The sequence below is a fragment of the Hetaerina americana genome, unplaced genomic scaffold (assembly GCF_022747635.1).
Source record: "Hetaerina americana unplaced genomic scaffold, ioHetAmer1.1.p SCAF_12, whole genome shotgun sequence".
NCBI lineage: Eukaryota > Metazoa > Arthropoda > Insecta > Odonata > Calopterygidae > Hetaerina > Hetaerina americana.
In genome coordinates, this window is record NW_027286292.1 from 9,601,210 (window position 1) to 9,625,914 (window position 24,705).

The 24,705-nt window shown below is 34.2% G+C and overlaps 1 protein-coding gene across 1 annotated transcript in view; it reads right to left on the bottom strand.

The window, feature by feature from the left end:
- Syp (synaptotagmin binding cytoplasmic RNA interacting protein) overlaps positions 1-24,705 on the bottom strand; it is a 128,718-nt gene that overhangs the window by 31,272 nt on the left and 72,741 nt on the right. The window contains exons 10-11 of the mRNA XM_071582918.1: positions 16,978-17,087; positions 3,162-3,304 (exon numbers count right to left, since the gene is read on the bottom strand). Of these exons, the coding sequence (XP_071439019.1) occupies positions 3,162-3,304; positions 16,978-17,087 (253 nt within the window). The remainder of the gene's footprint in view (positions 1-3,161; positions 3,305-16,977; positions 17,088-24,705) is intronic.

Consider the following 24,705-nt stretch of genomic DNA (forward strand, 5'->3'; position numbering starts at 1 on the left):
TCTATACCTTAAACTACTGTAATTGTTACCATTGTTATCTGAGATTCCCTTCCCCTTTCTTTCAGCAACACAATATTTTGTCGGCAGATTTTTGGCACACTATTATATTTTTCCCTAAGTTTGCTATAAAAATGAGCACAAGACTGCATTCAATTCCCAAATTTAGTCGTCCAATCATTTGTAAAAGTGGTTATCTTAATGTTTAGACCTAAGGACATAAAATTAGCTAATCAAATTTCCAACAAAATTAGTTATTTCTGGCAATTTTCTTTTTCATTTTCAATTAATAAAAAATATATACTATTAGATAAGTCATTACCAATTATTAGCAAGAATAGAAGGAATTGTGAAGTTTCATTGAGGAATGGCCAGCCTACTGAAAAATGCTGTTGAAAAGATTATCATTTGTACTTTCCCAGGTGTTCAATTATGATAGCAGGCAGTATATGTATATCAAAGGTAAGACTTATTGAAATTCATTAATATTATCTTATGTAGGGATTTGGAACTGCAATCCACATTTAAGAAATTCCATAATGGAAACAGACAAATTCATTGATGTCAGTTAATAAGGACTTAATGGATTAATTAGCACTGACACAGTATGTTACATGTCATGACACAGTTATGTTACATGAGGGACACTAGGCACATAAAATGGTATTAGAAAATTTTCTTTCACCAGATGCCTTGAATTTCAATTCTATAAGAATTCACTACAAAACAACTTACTTCCAAATATGACCAACTTACTTCCATATATGGAATTATCAAAATAAATATAAATATAACTGGAGGCTGAAGAAGTGGTTAATATTTTGAGAATTTAATGATTAGACCTGAGATGCACATATCTATAATGTTGACATCCCTGCAGGTTATGCACATACAAAAAGTTGCACTATACTAACAATCATACTTGTTACAAGGGAATAGGTTTATGAGGCACAATACTCAAAAATATTATTGTAACTCAAAATGCATACTTACAATAAGCCACAGTTGCTTTAGTTGTATCTACCATAGGTCAGGAAGAATAATGTCAATTTTTCAATAAGAAAGTGAAATATACACCATGAAAATTGATTTTATGTCATATAGCCTGCTTGAGTAATTTCACATAGTTTTTTGTTTCTATTAAAATCAAAATATTACAAGAGGACTATGGTGGATTGTCAACACATGGCCCATCCCACATTGACTGGAAAGTGACACTACTATACCCGGCATTATTAAATCTATAGTTTCTCACATTCTCAGAATAAAAATTCACGTTCCTGCACCAGCAGTATTCTAAATGCATCTATTCATTAAATCTGATATATTTTAAAAACTTCATAGACTTCTTGAGTGAAAATTTCACAAATAAAGAAATCTCTAAGGCCAATGTACTAAACCCATGTTAATTTTAACAACGTAGCCTACCAACGGCATCAGGAAAATTTAGGCGTATCATTCGAAAAGGTCATTTTGAACTGCATATAATGCCCTTGCTTATGGTCACATTTTCAATTTCCAAAGTCTTGTTGGATTAAAAAACCACAACAAATGGGTTCATCACAGCAATCAGAGGCTTCAATAAGCCAGATTCAATTATATAAAACATTACTAAAGACTATCCATACACTTCTCACACATTAAAGCTGAGTAAATAAATTTAAAATTAAAAAAAAATTGAAGTACTTCAAATTATATTTTCGCAAATTTATCAAAGCAATCCTCGCAGTGATTATATGCGATGGGATCTCCAAAAACTATGTCTGCAGAAACAACTCCCACACAACAGATAAAACTATTAATTACATCTTTTATAGTCTGAATTTGATACTTTCTGCCAAATTGACGCATATAGACAGCACCAATCAACCACTGTAGCCAAGCTTAATTTTATTGATAGATGAGGGTAGAGAGCTAATCCAACATGAGCTTAATGGCAGAATAAATTCACACACCAGGGTCGGGGGGGCCAGATTCTTTCCCTTTACTGCCTGCAGTTTCCCGGAAATATGCAGTGCCCAAAAAAACACAAAGTATGATTAAAAAATGATAGTTTCAAGATGCATGCCCGAGAATTGAACCCAGGCCCTTCGCTCTGTAGTCCAGCACTCTACCCACAGTACTATCAACATAAAAATATAAATATTTCAACTGAAAAATCTTCTTTGAACCACCCAGTAAGATGGTAGTGAGTACATTACCCACATTCATAATACAAAAAACAATTTTCATTCACATTCAGTTTAAGTCCTAACTGAAAAAGCCACATCATCCTGTTAATATCACAATAAGTAAATATGACTTGTGTCTCTCAAGCACAGTAAATAGTAGTATGGTTAATTGAAATATTATACGCAGTTAAAAATAATAGTCTTCTTGAATGAGTGTTTTACAATCATTATTTTCTTTGCTTTAACTAGTACTTGAAAACGACAGAAAAGCTATTGAATAACCCATTAATTTCCTGGAATAAATGCCATTACATAATAGGTTTGTGAAGACACATTATGTAGATCAGCGAACTACAGACAAATTTGGAAGGAAAACCTAAGCATAAAATACATCAACAGCAGGGTTATCCAAATGCAGCAGGTTAAGCAAAGGTAATGGGTGAGGTGTCAAAGCATCTACACCTGCCTCTATTATTTCTAATAAGCACTACAGCAATGATAAAGCAAAAGCGGGAAGACATAAGCTTGTTACTTATCCCAAAAATATGCATACACCAGATATTTTACACTAAGGCAATTCAATATGGAACGCAACTAGTTGTTCAAAACTGCATGGAATAGATCCCTATCTCAATCGTCTCCCATGTTTTGGATAACCCTGTATATTTGGGATCTTGTAATATCTGATAGAATATTTCACAAACACACCACTTATTTCTGCAAGCATATAATACAATATGAATTAACTAGAAAGCAAAAGTCATAAAAACTCAATATATGATAGCTTTTAATGGCATGTCACTCCGTAGTTAAATTTTAAACCCCAAATTTATTTCATGTGCTAGGTATTTGACTTGTCAAACTATTGGAAGGCTTGATAGAACTACTACGTGACTAAGGTAAATGAGCACCATACCAATGTTAAAAACTGAAAGTTGTAACGAGAATTACACTTAGAAAATAAGGACGTTACATAACAGTTGGATCACACACCGGCATTGGTCGTCGAATCACTCCTCTTGGTGGTGGGGGAAGGTAGTCATAATAAAAATCTTCATATCTGTAATAGTCATCATAATATGGGTCGCTGTAGCCACCACGATAATCGCCATAACCATAATACTCGAAATCGACATCTAAAAATCAAAAGATAAAGACTCAATTTAGCCGGGAGTAGTCGACAAATTTTGAGGGCATGCCAGGAAAAGAGAATTTTGGCCAAGAAACTATCTACTTCCACTATTAGCTACGTAATATCTATAACTGGAAACTATTTTTAATTCACATGGAAAATTACTACCGTCTTGAAAGCAAAATAAATCAAACATATGATTACTTTTACTTACCTTATTCCATAATGTTGTATGCTTACCAAACAACATCCTACAATCCCAATTTTTTGGGTTTACATAAAATATAAACTCTCATGCAACACTTTAGCCAAGAAAATAATTACAGAAAGTGCATAAGGAATACTTAAAGCACCAGTAATTTAAATGCAACATGCAGTGTTAGCATTCAAATATGCCATTCTATGATTTCAAAATGATATTTTTTAATAGCAGTCATTGAATGTCAAATTTATTTTAAGACTTGAAATAAACTACTTTATATTTGGAGTAAAAACATGCTAATACAAAATTTTGCATGCTCAAACAAATTTAGCATGATTAAATCAAAACAAATGAGAAAGAGCTAGTTTAAGGTCTACCTGAGATATCAAATAATTCAACTTGATATTATAAAATACTGCTTAAAAGATTGTAAAGGAATACAAATTGAAAGGCAAGAAAATATTTAATTGACTAATTCTTCATTTACAGCTAACAAACTGCACTTTCTATAAAACGAATTTTCTGAACAACATAACAGAGTTTGGGTCTTTTACAAATGATATCTAAAATAATTTATCATGATAACTCCTAGCCAAGCCAATTCACCTATCTCTGTAAGCATTCTACACTAACATGTACCTAAGCATATCATCAACAATTAAAAATGATGATCCAGCCACGCATCCCTACTTTGACATAATGCAATATCATGTAAAAAAAATGTCAGCGAGGACAAAGCCTCTTAGGATACAGACAAGTATTAAAAACTTCATCGCTACCCTCTTATCAATCATAAATTTGGCCATCATAAACTTATAATAATTAAAATTTGATACACAACCACAGGGTTACCGATGACTCAGCCCGAAATTACAAAGAAATATCAGTGACCATAAATGAACTATTGAAGTGTTCTAATAACTCCTGCTATAGAATCTAGGTTACTATGCATGGGAAATATGATATTCCACTTCCCTTATTACAAACTTTCTGGTGAATCAAGTGGTTCAATGATAGAAGCCAGATATGGTCCAATGCTTTAAGCAATGTGAGATAAGATAACATGCCCAAGGTTTCTAATTACTTATAACTGAAACATTAGTAATAAACATTGTAAGATGGTTTAAATGCAAAACTGATTAGTAATGGCAAAAACTGATAGCAATAAATACAAAACTTCGATCTTAGTTACATATTATACATTCAAATTGCCAAAAATATATTTTATTTAAACAACTGCACCAAGGAGTATAGGCTTGGCTTGGATGTTCTTATATAGAAACATTACATTAATTTAAGACGCATTTCTATTTAATGTTGCTCCTCAAATTGAAAAGTAATAGAAAATAGCTGGGGAGAATTTTTCAATGAACCTCTTCCTAATGAATTGCATCGTAAAATGATTTGACTGAGTTACATTTTTACCCTTTTAAGTTTCATTATGCAATATATTTTTGTGCATTGGTTGAATGGTTAGCCATTTCAACCAAATTCAAATATAAACAAACTGCTCCATTAAATTTCAATGAAGCAGATAGAGGAAAAGAATCGGTACGGCATAGAATTTCCATTATTTTAGAAAATAATAGGTAGTGTTTTCCTCCAGTCAGTCATCATGTAACTGTTTTATGATTCATAAAATCATCTATTCTTTTGCACATTAGCATAAACATTTGCCTATTTACCAGTGAATGGCCTCCATTATTACTCACAATGCTAAAGAATAAGAAAATTAAAAAAATGCAGGAGAGAATATTGTCAAAATGGTTCAATGAATTATTTCATCAACAGATAACTAAATAATCAAATAAACTAAGTTTCATGCTATTGAAGCCAACTGCGTGGGCACAAGGATTGCTCTCAAGTGGCCTCTTCTTAATCAAATGAAATTATCATTCACTACATAGTGGAAAGGAATCACTTTGCACCAGAAAATACTCATTTTGAATTGGGGATTAAAATTAATAGTCCCAAATGGATGAAGAGGCGGCTTTTTATTTTTGAGGGTTATGACCCTAATGACTGATTTTATTTAAACAAGAAAGCATTTGTAGGTCATTTATTTCAAAAAAGGTATCAAACAAAAAATCATTATAATAAGTTCCCCTCATTACCAATGATTATTTTACTATCCCTACTTTATTTTTCTATAATTATCAGGATTGTATGCTTAGGATTCCTTTACATGATAGATCTATAATAATACACCTGGAATTACCTTATTATATTTTATCATACATTTTAAAACTTAGTATGATTTGTATTGCAATATTGCCATACTGCTACACTTAAAAAGTTTTACATTCCATATTGGTGACTTCACTAATTTGATACTAGGAATATGGCATGCCATAGCCTAATGGGTACCTTACAAATCTTGGAATAGGAGGATTTAATATGTTCGAGTCTATTCTTTGTTAGCATGCTGATAAAATTTTTCCATATATATGTTAATGATCATCATGTCAGCAAATGTCGATAGCAGATAATTTGGTTGAATAATGTTGAGATTGTAGGAAACATAATACACAATTCATAGAAAGATAGAAAAAACCTTCTAAATAGTATACTTTATGCAAACAGGTTAGGGGAAAAAGGTTGAAAAAAAGGGAGAAGAATTTTTACACAGGAAAATATTGACATATTTGGTATCCTAACCCAGGACCTCTGGGATAGGAATTTCTGGCAAAACATTCTACCTACCACCTGAAGTAATTTGCCATGCAGCAATCTCCATGACAATACATTTTGTAATGTAAGAGAAGTTTCTGTAATATCCCTTTTGTTGACCATCTTTTGCGCATGAATAGAGCAAAGGCAAAAAATTAAATATGTCCATCAAGAGTCATTCTCCTTCCAGAATAAACTTTTCTAATCACTCTCTTCAAAACTTATTAAGCAGAAATTATTTTGTTAACACAGCTGTATCTATCTCCTAAAATTCCCTATTTTCTACCAGAAGTGTGTTACACATTTAACTTTAAGTCATCACTAATATTATTCTCATAATTATCAAGGGATTCATTCTCAATAACATGGAATAAGCATCTTTTCAATTCCCCTAAGGATACACATTGAATCAAATGGAATAGCCAATAAACAAAAAACAGTAAAATATGACCATAACCCACTGATACCATTAAACATTTCACACACACAGCATCACTCAGGGTTTCAATTTTCACAACTTTTAACAAATACAAATTATCCGTATTCTTTGAAGTGGCTCAAGACAAATGCACAATCAATAAGAGCTGACAGGGTCAAAACTTGGGTTGTACATCTCAAGTTCAAACTCCTATGCCATAGATATAATTGAGACGGTTTCCTGCAGAGTTGCCAAATCTATTACATGACTTTTAGTGATATAAGGCTTGTGATGCTAGATCAACATTTCCACCAAGTTCAAAAGGTAAATACATGCCGGAGACATTTTTTGAGAATTAGTGCCTCACTTTATATTACAACAAAAAATTAAATCTATCGGAAGAAAAACTCCAATTGCAATAAGCATTCCTGGTAGACTACAACCGTGGCATACTGGATGGGCTTGTGAGTTCTGATGACTCCTAAGGCTGTACTGGTGGGATCAATGATAATTACACCTGGTGGAGTCACTCATGCTAAACAACTTAATGAGTAGCATACAGGTGATATGCAACTCGAATAGTCTCTATTCCTCAACACAGCAGTTTAAATGTATCTGATCCTAGCAGGGTGGCCATTTCATTGATGGTATCACATTATAAACACTATTGAGAAGGGCAACGGATATGAACCTCACATATTTATCCCACAAAAATAATGGTCACAAACATGAGAAAATTGAGCCCTGATAACTACAGGACTCAACCCACAACCCTTGCAACCTTCAATTATAGTAGCAAGTGACTGACTGAAGCAGCATAGTAGAAGAAAGAAGAGGCAACTGAACCTATTATCACAGAGGCTTGCAATGCTAGATGCTGATGATGATAAGGATAGGGAATTTATAAAATATGAAGGAGATGGAGAGAGGAAACATTGATATGCTATGCCCACATAAGGTGTTATGGACAGATAGTAAACATCAATGGAGTAATAGTTAGAAAATATTATAGTGGTAATAAAGACAGACAACGAGAGCCGGCAACAGTATTAAACAAAGAGATATGAAGAAGAATAGTTGACATTCATCAGATAAGTGACAACATAACTAGCAGAGGTAAAAGATGAACCTACAACTTGGACATTTTTTAGTCTTACATGCAGACATACCATATGTTAAATCATAAGGAGAAGAAAGTGTAAACGACTAGCTAGAGAAAATTAATGAGGGTATCTCAGAAGGTAAGCATTTGAATGTAAGATGGGAATCAAAATCAAAGGTGGCCACAGGGAGAAATGGAAGTGAGATAGGTAAATAGTTTTGAAAAAAGAAAGAAACTGAGGAGAGAAAACAATTTCTGCAAGAGAAATGGTTTCATTTCAAGTAACATTTGGTTGAACACCACACTACACAACACAAATATAGACATTCAAAATGCCCAGGGATGCAGAGAGAGATCAGACTTTATAATGATTAAACATCATTATAAACCACAAACACAGTTATCAACCCTAAGGTTGGTTTGATAGGTGATGATGGGAGTTCAGCCAGTACTAAGCCTGAAGGCGTGTGAAATTCACACATCTGGGAAGGGGAGCCAGCTCCTTTCCTTGTGCCAGTTATGGTTACCCAGGAAGATATGACATCCAAAATACATGGGAAGGCCCAGAAGTACCAGGCCTAACCTAGAGATGGTGGTAGTTGTTTGAGAAATATCAATGTGTTAGAAAGTATACAATCTATATAGCATATGTTTCAAGTTTGAAGACGCTGCAGTGTTTAGTATTTGCTTGGCAGCCATCAATATTGAATGTTTTCAGTGATCATTGTTGCGTGATACAATACTTTTATTTGAAAGGCCTCAGCCCAACCAATATAAAAGCTGAACTGGATTCTACTCTGGATGAGTCTGCTCCTTCGTTTACAACAGTAAAATATTGGATAACCGAGTTGAAACTAGGCCGTATGAGCTGTCATGTCAAGTATCGCATTGGTCAACCAAATGAAGTGACGCCTCCAGAAACGGCAAAGAAAATCAACTAAGTGATACTGGATGATGGGCGACAAAGTGCACGAGCTAGCAAACATAGGAGGCATTTAAAAAGTGCGGTACATCTCATATTAACTGAAAATTTGGACATGATAAAGCTGTGCGCAAGATGGTTGCCGCATTTGCTCACACTCAAGCAAAACCAGTGACGTGTTGTGAAGATGTTTCAATTGAGTGTTTAGCAAAGTTTCCCTGCAACAAAGCAGAATTTTGGCACCATTTTATAACCATGGATGAAACATGGGTCCATTACTTTACTTTTGAGACAAAAGAACAATCAAAACAATGGATTCAAAAGGAAAGATGGATCCAAAGAAGGTGATGTTCAATACCATTTTTAAAATAAGACTGCCTTGCTCCTCAAAATAACAATTTTCTGCCGACATCACTACTTCATGGTTCGAAAACTCTTTGACCACAGAGGTATTTTTTCAAATTTGCGAACAGAAAATATTCCGAGGGGGCTAAATCTGGCAAATAGGGTGCATGAGGTAGCAATTCAAACTTTACTTCATGAATTTTGGCCATTGCGATAAGGGATTTTTGAGCTGGTGCATTGTCTTGATGAAACAACACTTTCTTCTTAGCCATATGTGGCTGCTTTTGCTCGAGTTCTTCGCTCAAATGTAGCAATAAGTTCGCATAATACTCGCCGTTGATAGTTTTACCTTTTTCAAGATATTCAATGAAAATTATTTCACGCGCATCCCAAAAACCGACGCCATGACCATGCCTGCAGATAAAACGGTCTCCGCCTTCTTTGGAGTCGGTTATCCCTTTTGAATCCATTGTTTTGATTGTTCTTTTGTCACGGGTGTGAAGTAATGGACCCATGTTTCATCCATGGTTCTGAAGTGCAATAATTCTGCTTTGTTGCTGTGAAACTTTGCCAAACACTCAATTGAAACATCTTCACAGCACTGGTTTTGCTCAAGTGTGAGCAAACGCGGCAACAATCTTGCACACAGCTTTCTAATGTCCTTATTTTCAGTCAATATGTGATTTATCATACTTTTTGAAATAACTCATATGTCTACTAGCTCATGCACTTTCAGTCAACGAACATCCAACATCACTTTGTGGATTTTCTTTGCCGTTTCTGGAGCCGTCACCTTATTTGGTTGACCAATACGATGCTCGTCTTGACAGCTTGTACGGCATTGTTTAAACTCTGCTACCCAATATTTTACTATTGTAAATGAAGGATCAGACTCACCTTGATAATAATCCAGTTAAGCTTTTACTTTGGTTGGGCTGAGGCCTTTCAAATAAAAGTATTGCATCACGTAGCGATGACCTATTTTCTCTATTTTCACAAATTCACTGAAAACATTCACTAATGATGGCTGCCAAACAAATACTAAACAACGCAGCATCTTCAAACTTGAAACATATGCTATATAGATTGTATACTTTCTAATACATTGATATTTCTCAAACAACTACCACCATCTCTAGGTCAGGCCAGATACTTCTGGGCCTCCCCATTACAGTGAGCAGATGAGGATCCAGATCATTATTCAGAGCCAATGAAAGGCAACCATAGATTCAAAAGGATAAAGGAGAGAAGATGGATGAGGGAATAGATTGTAGAAGAATCACCATGGGAAAGGATAAAGAAATATCAAAAAAGTGGTAAAATTTAAGAATGAAGAGAAAGAGTCACGTTGAGTTGAAGAAAGATGAGAATATCTCAGAGAAGAAAGTTTTAAAACTGTAAATGAAACAATTAGGAAGATAGATGAGAGAAAGAAATGAAAGATTGCAGATTTAGAATTAAATGGAAGTATAACAAAGTAAACAATAAAATGAGGCAAGAAACTAATACAGAGATAAGCATGGGGGAAGATAGTGCCAGGATATGGAGGGTTTACAGAGAAAGGGTGAAATAGGTCAACTGCATCGGAAAGTGAAAGGAAACTGTCTGGAATTAAAGCAAGAAAATCAAAGAAAATTATCAAAAGTACAGCAAGAAAATTACCCAATTGCTAAGAAAAGATTCCTTCACTAGAACTGATGGCAGTCTCCCTATCTGGGAAGTGTTTTGGACGAAGATGGTCTAAGAAAAAGCCATATAAAGAAAAACTGCATTAAAAAAGCAAAGAAGCATTTTAAAATAAGAGGAGGTAGTTGATAAAAAGAACATTTCAATAAGGTTATTGAGAAAAGATTGTAGAACACTTTAATATGGAGTGTAGTTTATTAGGGGATGGAAACTTGGTTACCAAGGTAAAATTGATTGGCATATATATAGTCTTTTAGATATGGGAGTGGAGAAAGATGGAAAAGTAAAATGAAAAAAAAGCCAAGCAGTACAAGGAAAGGTAACGTTGGGAGATAGATAGACAGTAGTCTTTATTTTGGGGCAAATTGAGTCTATGGAGCCTCTTCTAACATCTAACCCCAGAGAAGAGAGAGGGTTTTAAGGAGAAATAGAAATGAGGCATGAAAAATGAATACTAGAATGAATGTTTTATGTTTAATGAAGTTTTAATTTGCAATAGAACAACGAAGACCGTTAATATAGGAAGAACTTTAGGCTACAGGCATGGGAAGAAAATAATAAGCAGGTTGGAAGGGATGTAGAGAGGCAAAAAGTATGCAGATTTGAAGAAGGGTTTTTGTCCAGTAGGGTGTGTCTTTTTGGTAAAGCTTAGTAATGTAGCAGTAATATCTCAGTGACCATCAAAAACTTGCCTAAAATTGTATGCTACCAAAAATACAATGATAAATGCCAAAATTTAGTGTCAAATGAACTAACCAGGATTTTCGTTATTCCTCTTACATCCCAGAAAATAGACACACCATTTTACCTCCAATGGGGGACACAAAAGTAACGGGAATTGGGCTGCTTGGGAGGGGGGGCGAGAGTGGGGGAAACATTTGTTAGGCCGGTCATACGTCAAGGCTCACACCACCTGTGTCAGCATGCGCAGCACCATCACTGTGACTGGATCGGTCCATCCGTGAGAGCTGTTTCAGTGAAACGACTTTTTTCATTTCGGCAAAAAACATGATGGCGGATTATCAAGGGCAAGGGCAGTGAAATTTTGTTTCCTCTTGGGGAACTCGGCCCAGGAAACTTGTAATGCTCAAGATTGCTTATTGGGAAGCTGCCCTAAGCGAAACATGAGTCTACGAGTGGTTTACACATTTTAAAAATGGTGAAATGTCAATTGAAGACCAACCCCGTTCAGGCAGCCCTTCAACATCAAGAACTGACGAAAACGTCCACAAACTCAATGCCCTCATTTGTGAAGAACAGGGCCGCAGAACCAATGATACTCTGTGAGATGTCTGGAGTGTCATGGAGTTCAATTCAGAGGATTCTAGAGCATATCTTTGGCACACAGGCGACCAGTTCTTCCATCATGACAACACGCCGGCTCATACCGCACTCTCCGTGATGCAGTTTTTGACAAAAAATGGTATGACATCGACTGTCCACCTGCCGTACTCCCCAGATTTAGACTGTGACTTCTTTTAGTTCCCCAGACTCAAAAGGGGCATGAAAGTAAAGCGTTTTGACACTGTGGAGGAGATAAAACAAAAATCGCTAGAAGGCCTGAAGGACATCCCGATAAATGAATTTCATAATTGTTTCTAACAGTGGAAGCATCGTTTGGAGAAATGCATTGGGGTCAATTGGGAATAATTTGAAGGTGAACAAAATTTAGTATAAATATATTGAGAACTAATGAATCTATAACAACATTCCTGTTATTTTTGGGTCCCCCTGGTATAACTTACTGAATAAAAAAGTTATATCTGCAACACAGAAATATGCTCCATAACTATTCATGACTATTCAGAACCTATGAGAGTTAAGGTTTTATTATATAAGTCCATTGAAGCAAGAATTAATATTAATAATGCTAATTTTGTCATAATTCTACCAGCAGAACCTTAAAATACGAAGAAATACTTCTTAAGACCATTAAGCAGACTGCAAGGAATGAAATTTGTATGCATGTAGTAACACATAATTCCATGACCTGTGAACTAATTTCTGAATTGGAACATTTTATTTGTTGTAACCCACAACCTTTAATCTCTTTAATTTAAGTTACCTGAAGAAAAAAACTGAACTGAAAAAGACTGGACGGTTTCCATCCCATACTTTTTTATGAATCTAATATCTGAAACAATTTGTTATCCATCTCAAAAATATTAGACACTACTTTTCATTAACTTTATTACCTTTGCAAACAAAGGGATGAAGGAAGAATGCAGAATCGGTTAAGGGCTTATAGTACTGTCAGACGCAGGGTTGTGTCTTGTTAGGAGTCACAAGTAAATGTACTGTGTTACCATTGTATGCATTCTGTCCATCCAAAATCTACCTTGACCATAAAATACCAAAAATAATTGCTTTTAAATGGCCATGGAGCAATAAAAATCTTTGCAATTACCATCTAGCCATTTCAAAAATAAAGATCTTATGAAAATCTTTATCATGCAATATAAATGACCATAAATTTTGCACAAAGATCTTTTTGGCTATAAAGCTTAAGAAGTCATCAAGGTTTTATTTAAAACTCCATCATAAAAATGTGTAATGTATAGACTCAATTAAACACGTAGGCATTACCCTCACTCACAATCTCTCCTGGGAGAAACACAATCTGGGATTTGGTTGACAAACTAAAAAAAATTAGGATTTATTAGAGGAGTACTTGGAAAATGTGATGAAAAGCTCAAAAAAAAAAAGTTATCTGTGATTGGTTAGGCCTCATTAGAATATACTGCAAGTATATGGTATCCTCATGAAGTTGGATTAATTGCCAAATTGCATCTCGTGCACCATAGAGGAGCTACATTTGTTAAAACATTGCTATGATAAACTTAGTAGCATATCCAAAATATTAGAGCAGCTAGGCAGGGAATCACTCACGCAGAGAAGGTTTAATTGCAGATTGAGGCTCTTGCATAAGTTGGAAGTAGGTCTCTTCAGCATTGATGAGGAAAATGTATTATTACCCCAATCGTACCAAGGTATGAGAGATCTTGCCAATAAAATTAAGGAGATTAAGTGTAAAACAAATAGATTTCAGAGGTCATTTTTTCCAAGACCGATAGGGGATCATAATAACATTGTTAGACCATGTTAAGGTCATGTTCAGGTTTTCTTGTCTATGTTCACCCCCTGCCACACACCCTAGATGTGGCTTGCAGGGTATATATGAATTAAATAAAAACCTTCTCATTAACTGTATGTATAACTAATAACACCTGGTAATTATTATTAGGGTGATCATGATTTTTTTTAGTATATAATATCTATCAACCTATTCAATTCACCAGAATTATCAGAAATTAAACCAACATTTGACGCTTAGAACCAAACAGGAACTGGAACTGAGAAAAGCTGGCACTAAACATCGCTTAAGGATACAATTGTAAAACATTACAGAACTATATGCTTCAAAACTTACTTAAAAGTCCCATGCATTTCCAAAAGTTAATTGATTAGATTTTGACCTTTAAATTCCATGAAGTTCCAAGTACATCTCTAAAAATTAGGAACGTTTAATATGTCCCAACCATAACACTCCTACAAGAATAATGTAAGTAAGGATCATTATAACAGTAACATGCCCTTACTCCACCCAAAAACTAAAACCTTAACTGACTAATTGAGCTATTAAGCACTGAAATTAATACATATAATTTAAGTCAATAAACTATTATGAACCAAAAATGCTCTAAAACTGAGTGATACCATAATAGCTCCATACCTATGTCATCTATTCAATATAACTTTAAATGATGATGCCTTGCCTGACAAATGGAAAAATTTAAACATTATGTCAATTTTTAAGAGAAAGATAAAACAATATGTAAAAATTATAGGCTGGTTAGCCTATATCAGTTGTCTGCAAAATAATGGAAATAAGGATTGCCAACTACATTCGGGAATGGTGGACAAGAGATGGACATCTATACAAACGCTAACATTAGCTCAGAACATAACAATCATGTAAAACAAAACTTTTGGGATTAAGCCGATACATTGGTAATGCAAGAGATTATGGAAAAGACGTTGATACGGTGATAGTCAATCTTGCAACAGCTATCAACATATCTCACAATAGATCATACTCCATGTGTTTACGACACCCTCATACTACTTAAGGTTAAATGCCTGTACAATGAATTTAATGGATAAGACACAATGTATACATACAGAGAGGCAACATCCCTGTTAGCCCAACATGGATTGAGTTTTGCAGATTCACCACATTTAGGATGAAACTAGACACGCTATATAATATACATTTACTAATTATCTGGAAAGGACTGTGGGAAGTACTTTCAACGAAACAAAATTCTATTGCTTACTACTGACAGACTTACTACTGAACAGTGATACTATCAAAATTTGTAATAAAGGCTGCCATTTTCTACACAGAAAAATACTTAACAGTAAGTATTTTTCTGGCAAATCGGCTTGCACTTATAGGCCAAATAAATATCCATGTACCCCAGATGTATAAGATTCAAGCTTGTGCTGGGCACGTTTTGAAACACTTTTAAGAATTGTATCATCCAAGTGTAAAATTTTAGCAGTTTCTTTCCCTAAATTATTCCATCACTTTTACTTACTCACTCATCTGAATTTTATTGCCATTCCGGTGAAAGATATTCAAGTTATGGTATATTCTAAACGGGTCTTTCTATTTTAATCATTGTCATATATTACAAAATGTTTCCAGTCACATTTAGATAAAATAAATAGTTTGAAACGAATGGACTATCTCAAGCTAGACCAATTCTAAACTTTTTGGAAAAAGAAATATATTAAATGCATGACAGTCCAAAAATAATTGAGGAAGCACAGAGAATCTTATCCCAATGTGTCAACAAAAGTTAGTTGCTAAAAGAAAATATGTATATTACCAATGGCAGCAACAAATTAGAACACCAATAAATTACAAGCATCTTATGGCTCAGAACCACTGATGAATGCAACAGGACAGATCTTGAAAAATCTCCAAATGAGATCAGACAGCTTTGTATTTGGATAGCTAATCAACTCATAAATATTGTGGAAGAAACCATTTTCTTTTGCTGAACTTTTGCATAAGGACAATGACAGCATACGAAATTTGTAGTTTGTCAGTAGACCATTTCCTTCAGCTATCGTAAATTAAATGTCTTAGTTTATATTTTGCTGCAATATGCATTTTCTCATGTCTTCCACAAAGGTGTTTCAAAAGGGTTACAATGGAATTATACCCATTTTATTTCATGGAACTTAGAAGAGAGAATATAAGAACACATGAAGTGGCCAGTAAAACCCCAGGTAGTTTCAACTGAACCCAGAAACACGTTTTATTCCCCAAATATTGTTTCTCATAAAAAATACATCACAGCTAAAACAAGACAAGTTTTTCTTAAAATAGTGTTCATATCTGATTGGGTTATATATTAATTATGGAAAAATATCTACCACAACTTTAATAATTCCACCACCAATAAAAAAAACTGTATCACTTTTCATAGAAAAGTTCTGTCCTAATTTGCTTTTAATAGATTAAAAAAATATCTACTTTAATCATGACATTCATTAATCTCCAAATTCATGTTAACATTCGTTTAAATAATTAAATCTAATTTGTTAACGCCACAAACCATGATTACTTATTCATCTCCACCACCACTTCAGGACACTGAAACATCTGAATCCCTGATATGCTACTTTTGCAGGGAGAAGTATCACTATAAGCTACGGCGTGAATAAAGACCAAATAGAAAACATAAGGAGGTCAGATATCTAGTATGATATGAATCCACCAAACTACTTGATACAGTTTGAATAAGTCGCTAAAGAAAATTATAAATTCCCAACAATATTCAAAGCCCATTCATAATTTCCAGTTACTGGATTAAAATTGCTTTTTTCTCTCTAACAACCAAATGCAACATTATATAGGAATAGGCAAGATGATGAAGATGATATATTTCAGCATATCATTGAAATTGTAGTGTTTGTTAAGTCCAATTCATTAACCTCAGCATAAAATCTTGTTCCATCACAGCCAAGTGCATAGGCTGCCATCTGCTCTAGATGAGTAATTACACTACAATGCTATTTAGAGATACACTTAAACAGCCTACCAAGTAATCAAATACAAAATTCAACGACTATACCTAGGGGAAAATGAAACAAAAAGACATCCATAAAATGTGCATCAAAAAAGTCCTGCAAAACACTTAAAGAATTGCTAAAAATGAATACTAAAATAATAAGCCTACAGAAAATCATTCAATATATGTTTACAAATGTAAACTATCAATGCAAGCAAATTATAATGGAATATTTATATTCCTTACCATAGTCCCCTCTGGCTATAGCCGCACGAATCATATGAGCTCCTGGAATAGGTGCACGGTGACGCATGTGCCGAGCAGTATGCAGACTTGGTGAGGGCGATCTATGAGAACTGGATGAAAACATTTCAAGTTAAACCTGGGTTAAGAAAGAATAAGTGCACAACAATAGAGAATAGTAACATTGCTCAAGGTTATTGGCTATATCTAAACAGTAACACACATGCATGCACACACACAATGTGCAGTGCTATTGCATACATGAATAATATTGAATATAAATTTTAAAAATACCATACATTTACCTGTATTTGATTCAAACAGTCATATTGTCAAACTTAAAATAAAAAGAGATCTGCCTTTTCTAAGTATGAGGACTTGGGCACATATCATTCATATTATATCACTACCATTATTCTAAGTGTAACCAGATACCTTCTTACACTAAAGGTCCACTTAGTAGTTTTAGGAAATACATATGCATTACATGTCTACGGATCGTCCGCCAAAGTCTGAGGAAAATGTTGCTGGACTTATTCAGTGCAGTCAATATTGACTTTTAAGGTTTAAATGAAGAGGATCAGTACATACTAGTGACTTTTATCTAAACTGCAAAGCCTACTCATATATTGCCTGACTATGAATGATAAAAAATGTCCCCAGTCCAGAAGAATCCTTGGATAATATGCTGCGGCCACTCCCAAGAGCATATTAATGTTGGACCCACACAATTTGAAAATATATTTCCTGTAGTAGTATTATTAGGGCTTTAATTGCTCATTGCTTTGGCAAAGTAATATCTCACCTGGACCTCATCCCACAAAAAAAAATCACTGCAGCTTAAGAAAGAATTTTATTTATTCATCTACATATACCTATGTTATTACCTTAAATAGTCCCCATTAGACCTTATACACTTATGCCAGCGCTTTTACCAATCCTTGAAACACTGGAACTCGATCTTTCATTTAGCTCTGTCAGGTATGCAATTTAACTTTCATCTATGCCTGTAAACGACAGCCCTGTAAGGTTCTCTTTATTTTTGGGAACAGAAATAAGTCACATAGAGCCATGTCTGGTGAATATGGAGGCTGGCACATCATTACAGTGCTGTTTTTGGCACAAATTGATGAATGTTATCGTAGTGCAAAAACCATGAATTGTTTCACCACAAATATACCTGTTTTTTACATTGCTTCATTCAAATGGCATTTAACTTGTATAAGGTAATATTTATTGAATGTTTGAACTAGTGGCAAGAGCTCATGATACACTTCGTCATTAAAATCAAAGATCACACTCAGCATGACCTTCCCAATATTTTTTTAACAAATCTCGTATTAATAAAGAGTTTTTACTGACACATCAGTAATTTCCAAAACATTATTACCATTATTTATTGATTACCACAGAATAGAAATATCCAATGCACAAAATTATCTTTAAAAGTGAGAATTATAAAAGTAGCACTCTAGAAGGAAAATCATTAATTAAATATTAAATGAAAATACAGATTAATTATTTCTTTGTTCATCATTAGAAGAGTGGCAGGAAATAAATAATTTTTGTGAACAAAGTTATGGAAACTTGGGTGGCACACTTTCCAACCCTAAAATTCTATTGAAAATTGTCAGGCGGAAAGGTACATTAGAGAGCTATAAATTAAAGCATGATAAAGCAGCAATTACTAACTCAAAAATTCATTCGATAATTTATAGCATAAACAAGATAGATGAAACAATGTACTCACTGCCCATCTTTTTCAGGGGCCATTTCCCTTTTTTGTTAATTGAACCATCCACAATTAATCTGGTCGATATTTTGGTAAATGCATGCAATGTGTGACTATCAAACAAAACTATAGAAATCCAGTTATCCATATTAATCCATGAATATTGACTAGCTTTTATCTGACTAATAGAATTCATGCATGTGAGGATGCAAGAGAAATCGAAGAAGACAGATTATATTTTTCTAATTGAAATTATTCCTTTTTAGAAAGTTCATAAATTTGTGCCTTCAGGATTTTCGGAGCTAGAATTTCCAAACGATGCGAGGTCTGTCCAAAAAGTATTGCGAATTTAGAATTTACGCAGGTTACGTATATTTAATTTTTGATATTTTGTGGTGTTAAGTATGGTATTTATAACTCTCCCTTATGCCGAAAAGTTAGGCTATTTTGAATGTGCCGTTGATTTTTGACAGCTGTTTTACTGTGACGTATTTTGGCTAGTCTTCGATTTTTGCCTGTTCCAATAAATGGATCAAAGAATCTGTATCAAATTTTGTGTAAAAGACGAAATTAAGTGTGCAGACGCATTTCGAATGTTGACTGTGGCATATGGAGAAGCTACCTTGGACGAAAGCAACATTTATTGGTGGTACAAAATGTTTTTAGAGGGCCGAGATATGAAAAACGAAGAGCGTGACAGACGCCCGTGCACGTCAACAACAGACGAAAACAGTGATGAAGTGAAAAAGAAAAGTAATGGCCAATCACCGATACACCACTAGAGAAGTTGCTCAGGACCTAAACATATTGATTGGCTCGTGCCATTCCATTTTTACAAATGATTTGGGCAGGACACAGGTCGCTGTGAAGTTCGTACCAAAATTGCTCAATTTCAACCAAAAATAGCAATGCATTACCATTGCTAATGAGGTGTTGGACTCTGTCCACAAAGACCCAAATTTGCTCTAGAGGGTCATAACTGGTGATGAATCATGGTTTTATGGTTATGACATGGAAACCAACTCATCTCAATGGAAGCTGCAGCACGAGCCAAGACCGAAAAAGCACACCAAGTTCGGTCGAATGTGAAAGTTTTGCTTACAGTTTTCTTCGATTGCAGGGGCGTGGTGCATCATGAGTTCTTGCCACAGGGTAGAACGGTAAATAAGGATTATTACCTGCAACTTATGCGCAATTTGCACAAAGCAACCCACCACAACGCCCAGATTTGTGGAAGAAAAAAAATTGGCTTTGGCACCATTTGACTTTCCACCCCTGCTCAAACATCGTTACTTGTTCGTGAATTTTGGCCAAAAACAACACACAAATGATGCCGCAGTCACTGTATTCTGCAGATCTGGCCCCCAATGACTTTGCCTTGTTCCCAAAACTGAAGAGGCCCATGAAAGGATGGCCCTACGCTACAATTGACGAGATAAAGACTGCATCAAAGGAGGAGCTGAACAAGATCACAAAAAATGATTTTTTGAAGTGCTTCGAGGATTGGAATAAACGTTGGCACAAGTGTATAATATCTAATGGGGATTACTTTGAAGGGGACAAAATAGACATTCATGAACACTTAAATAATTTCTGAAAAAATATAAAAGTTGTGATACTTTTTGAACAGACCTCATATACGTATTCATTAAATTTGGTGGCTCTCTATGGCATTTATTTCAATTCAGGAATGTAAACCTGGGTCTCAATAATGGAGACATTCAAAATGAAAGAACACCTATAGGAAATATAGTCAACTTGAGCAAATAAAAGAATTAACTTTTTGAATGATTTTGGTTAAAACTGTGTGTGTTAAATATAATGGATGCAATGCAGTAGCATTAGTTTGTCATGGAAAAATGTATGATAAATGCATGCAATTTTTGTTTAAATACTCAAACTGCAATATTAAATAATTATAACCCGAATGCTCATTCACAATGTATGTAAATAATAATGCCCTTTCACAATCTTGCTAATCCAATAAGAGTCACACCACATTGCATGCATGCATTATAATATTTTGAATGACATACACCACTGACATGCTTTAAACTCCAGCCTTAGACAGGACAAACAAAACTTATAAAGATTAGGAAATCATACCAAGAAAAAGTATTTGAATTCATCTATTGCAATACTATAAACGAGATGGTGCATGTCCTGATTAGAATACAAATATGGCATTTTAGTTACATCTTTACAACAAGTCAATATTTTATCTCATTTTAAGGCGACTGTATAAATCCATTTCTCAGTTCTGTTTACTTTCATTCTTTCTATAGGAACAAATTATTTTTGGTCTGAATTCTTTGATAGCTTTGCGGGATTTTCTATTATTTTAAAAAGACAAAATGCAATAGAGTACTTAAAAATTACATTATAAGTTTAGAGACAAATTTCAACACATAATTTTGATTAACAGCATACAAATCACTCTATATTTCAGATGTATTTTGAGGGGAAAAAAGGCGCATCTAATAGACTGGCAAGTATGGTAATTCATAAATTATTAAGTATCAGCAATATGTAAATTATGATTGGGGCAAATGGGATAAACTGATTTAGTTTAAAAGAAAATATGTATTAATGACTACAAAAGATGACTTTTTGTTGGCAACAGCTATTCCAAACTTTAAATTTGGGATTCTATGGAATTCTTGTATTTTTTTCATAAGTACTTTATCTTTTTAAAGATGCCTGGATCATCCCCAATAAAATAGAATTATTATAGCCTACCAATGAAAACACATGCTCAGACTTTTAGATTGAAAAGCCAAGTGTTCTCCAAGTTAAAAATTATAACAGGCCACAACACAATGCCATTTTATTTAAAAAGTACACAAAACCTGGATTATGTTTCAACTTTAAACCCAAACCAAATTATTTCCAGAGCAATAGAGAAATTGTTTTTAAGAAAATTTAATCAAACAGCTATAAGGGAATCAATGTGTTGTCATTAGCTAGTACAAGCAACAATATAAAATTTGACAAATAATAAATTCATACATTATAAGGTTCTATTATGGAAAAATCAAAATGTGGCAAGAAAATATAATATATTCATAAGAATCCAAGCAAGGTAGCCTAGAAGAATGAGTATGAATACAGAAAACCCTCCCAAATCCCGACTCCTACAAAAAAAACTCTGCAAAAAGTGGCTGCAGTGGTTAATCAAAGGGTCAACAGATGCAGAACTTCACTACTCAGCCAAAAAATGTTTAAGTTGCAAGTTCCTATTTATGTAGTTGCAAATAAGCAAGTACAGTTAACTCCCGATTATTCGTGCTAATAGATACATGAAGCATGGATAATCACAAATCATGGCTAACTGAAATACATAGATAATAGAGTTGATACATACTTAGACTCTCCTTCTTCATTCCTTGTGATTAATTAGCACGTTTCAACAATGGAAAATGCAATTATAGTTTTACAAGAACACAGAACTACATGTGTTACGAAGTGACTAGCACAATGTATCTTCCTTAGAAAGCTAAACCCATCAAGTAACCAGGAAAGAACAAATAATTGGCGAAGGGCGAATATTGACAACGGATCACTGATACAGATTCATATTCATCATGTCATACCATTTAAGTGAATGCAGGCTTATTTGATGCATAGTAAATTTATGTATTTGCGTGCCTTTAAGAAGGATATTTTATTCCCAGAGCTAATGAATCCAAGGGAACCGATAATACAAGGTATTAATAGCTCAGAATTTCTTAAATTCAAATTTTTATCACTATTAGTACTTTTTTATGATGAGAAAAACTTCCCAGGCATTTCAAAGTTTTTTAAAGCATTTTGAAGTTTCAAAGTATTTATTTATCTTTAAGATTGTCATTTCACTGAAATTTTGAGGGGCTAGGAAAAGAAGAGTACTGATAATTGACAAAAGAAATAATTGAGGGTTTACTGTACTTCAATAATGTAACACTATTCCAATTTTACATTTGAAATTATGAATAAACTATTGCTACATGAAGGCAAATCATTCGCTTATTTAGATGTCATGTTTCCCAGATGTCACATAAACATTTGCAATTGAAAGCTATAGCTTGCCGCAAGATTTCTAACTTTCCATATACTGTATCACTGCAAGCTTAATTAAGTAAAGTTTCAACAAAAATTAGCAAATTAAGGGAAATTATACTTCTGCATAGAAATGTTGATCAAAGCAACAAATTGAAGATGACTGAGAGGATAATGATCCTCTCTTTTGCAATACTATAACTTGGCAAATGAATCATTTACCGGAGTAGATAAGAGTGCAATTAAACAGACTGGTTTCAAAACTATTTCCCTTCTGTTAACAAATCTCACATCAATTTGCCTTCTAATTCCTAAGGAACCTATAATACTTACAAATGCTTATTTATAAGTATTATAGGCATGTGAAAATCAGAAATAATTCATTTCTATTTAAATTATCAACCACAAGGATGCAAAAAGCAGTATTATACAAATGTAAACAACTGATTAACTCATTAACCACTGTTTATCCATAGTAGCATGCTTCTAGACCCTTCAGAAATATCTGGTGGATTTCAAGTGCCACAATTCAAATTGTGTTGCCACATCAAAAAAAATTAGCTAAAATATTCTTAAAAGTTTTGCAACAACCATAAATTTTACATTTAAATATATTTCACTTTAACATTTAAGTATGTTGAATAACAGAAGCAACTCTGTAATGATTTAATCATTACAACTGAATAATGTAAAACAAACTGGTTTTCTTGGGGTAAAACTCTCATTTATTTAAATTTAATAAATGACTTGGTCAATTACTAATCTTAATGCATGGAAATGGAGAGAATAAATGGGATTATAAAATTGAATACCTATTAATTATCATTGATCGGTTTGAAATATTTATGAATTATCACAGAGTTACTTAGAGAGGAAAAGCAGTGATATGCTCATTGAAATAAAAACTTTTTATACCTGGGACCAATAGGAGTTATCAGTAGCTACTAGGTCATTGATGATGGGTGATCAAAGAAACATGAGAATAGGAGAGGACAATGTTCCTTGAGGCTACAGATTTTAAACCCCAGTAGTCCAATTTCACCTAATCTAAATTTCACACAATCTTTATCCCAGTTCTATTTATTCCAGATTAGAGACATTACTGTACCAGAAGAAAATGAATGCAAAAACGTTGTGAAAGAAGGTAAGAAAAGAATACTAAGTAAGGAAGATCACAAAAAATTAAGAAAGATTTAAAAGTTAGTTCGTTTTTATGGGAGGCCACTGACAGCTAAGGTCATTTGTGCCATAACGGATGGATGGGAAAGGTAGGATTGAGAGAAACCCGGTGTCTGCATTAGCCTACTCTTGTCGAAAGGCACCAAGGGGTCTGCGGTTTAACGTGTCATCCAACGAACATTGTACTCACTCAAAGTGCTCTCCAAAAGCAATTTAGTAGGGATTAGGATACCCCAGAAAATATTTATTGTTTCCAGGATTTGAACCCTGGCCCTCTCGATGGGAAGCCTGGACATGAGCCACCCCACCACCCCGATCCCCAGATTTAGAAGAAATGAGCTTTTTTGGAACTGGATGAAAATAACAAAACAAGTTGAGGACAAATGGATGAATGCAATAAAGAGTGATATTATATTTTTATATGCTTATAATGGATATGGAGCTAGGGTGCATTGAAACAAGACCTTAAAATAATCACATAATAGTGATATGGAATATAAGAGAGCCAAATGCATTATGTGGTGAAATGAAGGCAAAGAAGTAGATGCAAAAATGAGCTTGTAACAGTAATGAACATGTAGAAATAACCATAGATATCAACCCGAAGATTTGACAGGTGAGAGTAGAACTCACCAAGTACTAAGCCCAATAGCATGTGAAATTCACACATCAGGGTAGGGGAGCTAGCTCCTTTCCGTATGGTTTCCCAGGAAGATTTGGTACCAGAAAAATCACAACTTGGGTGAAGAGGAGTGTGCCCAGAAGCACAAAAAAAAGACAGG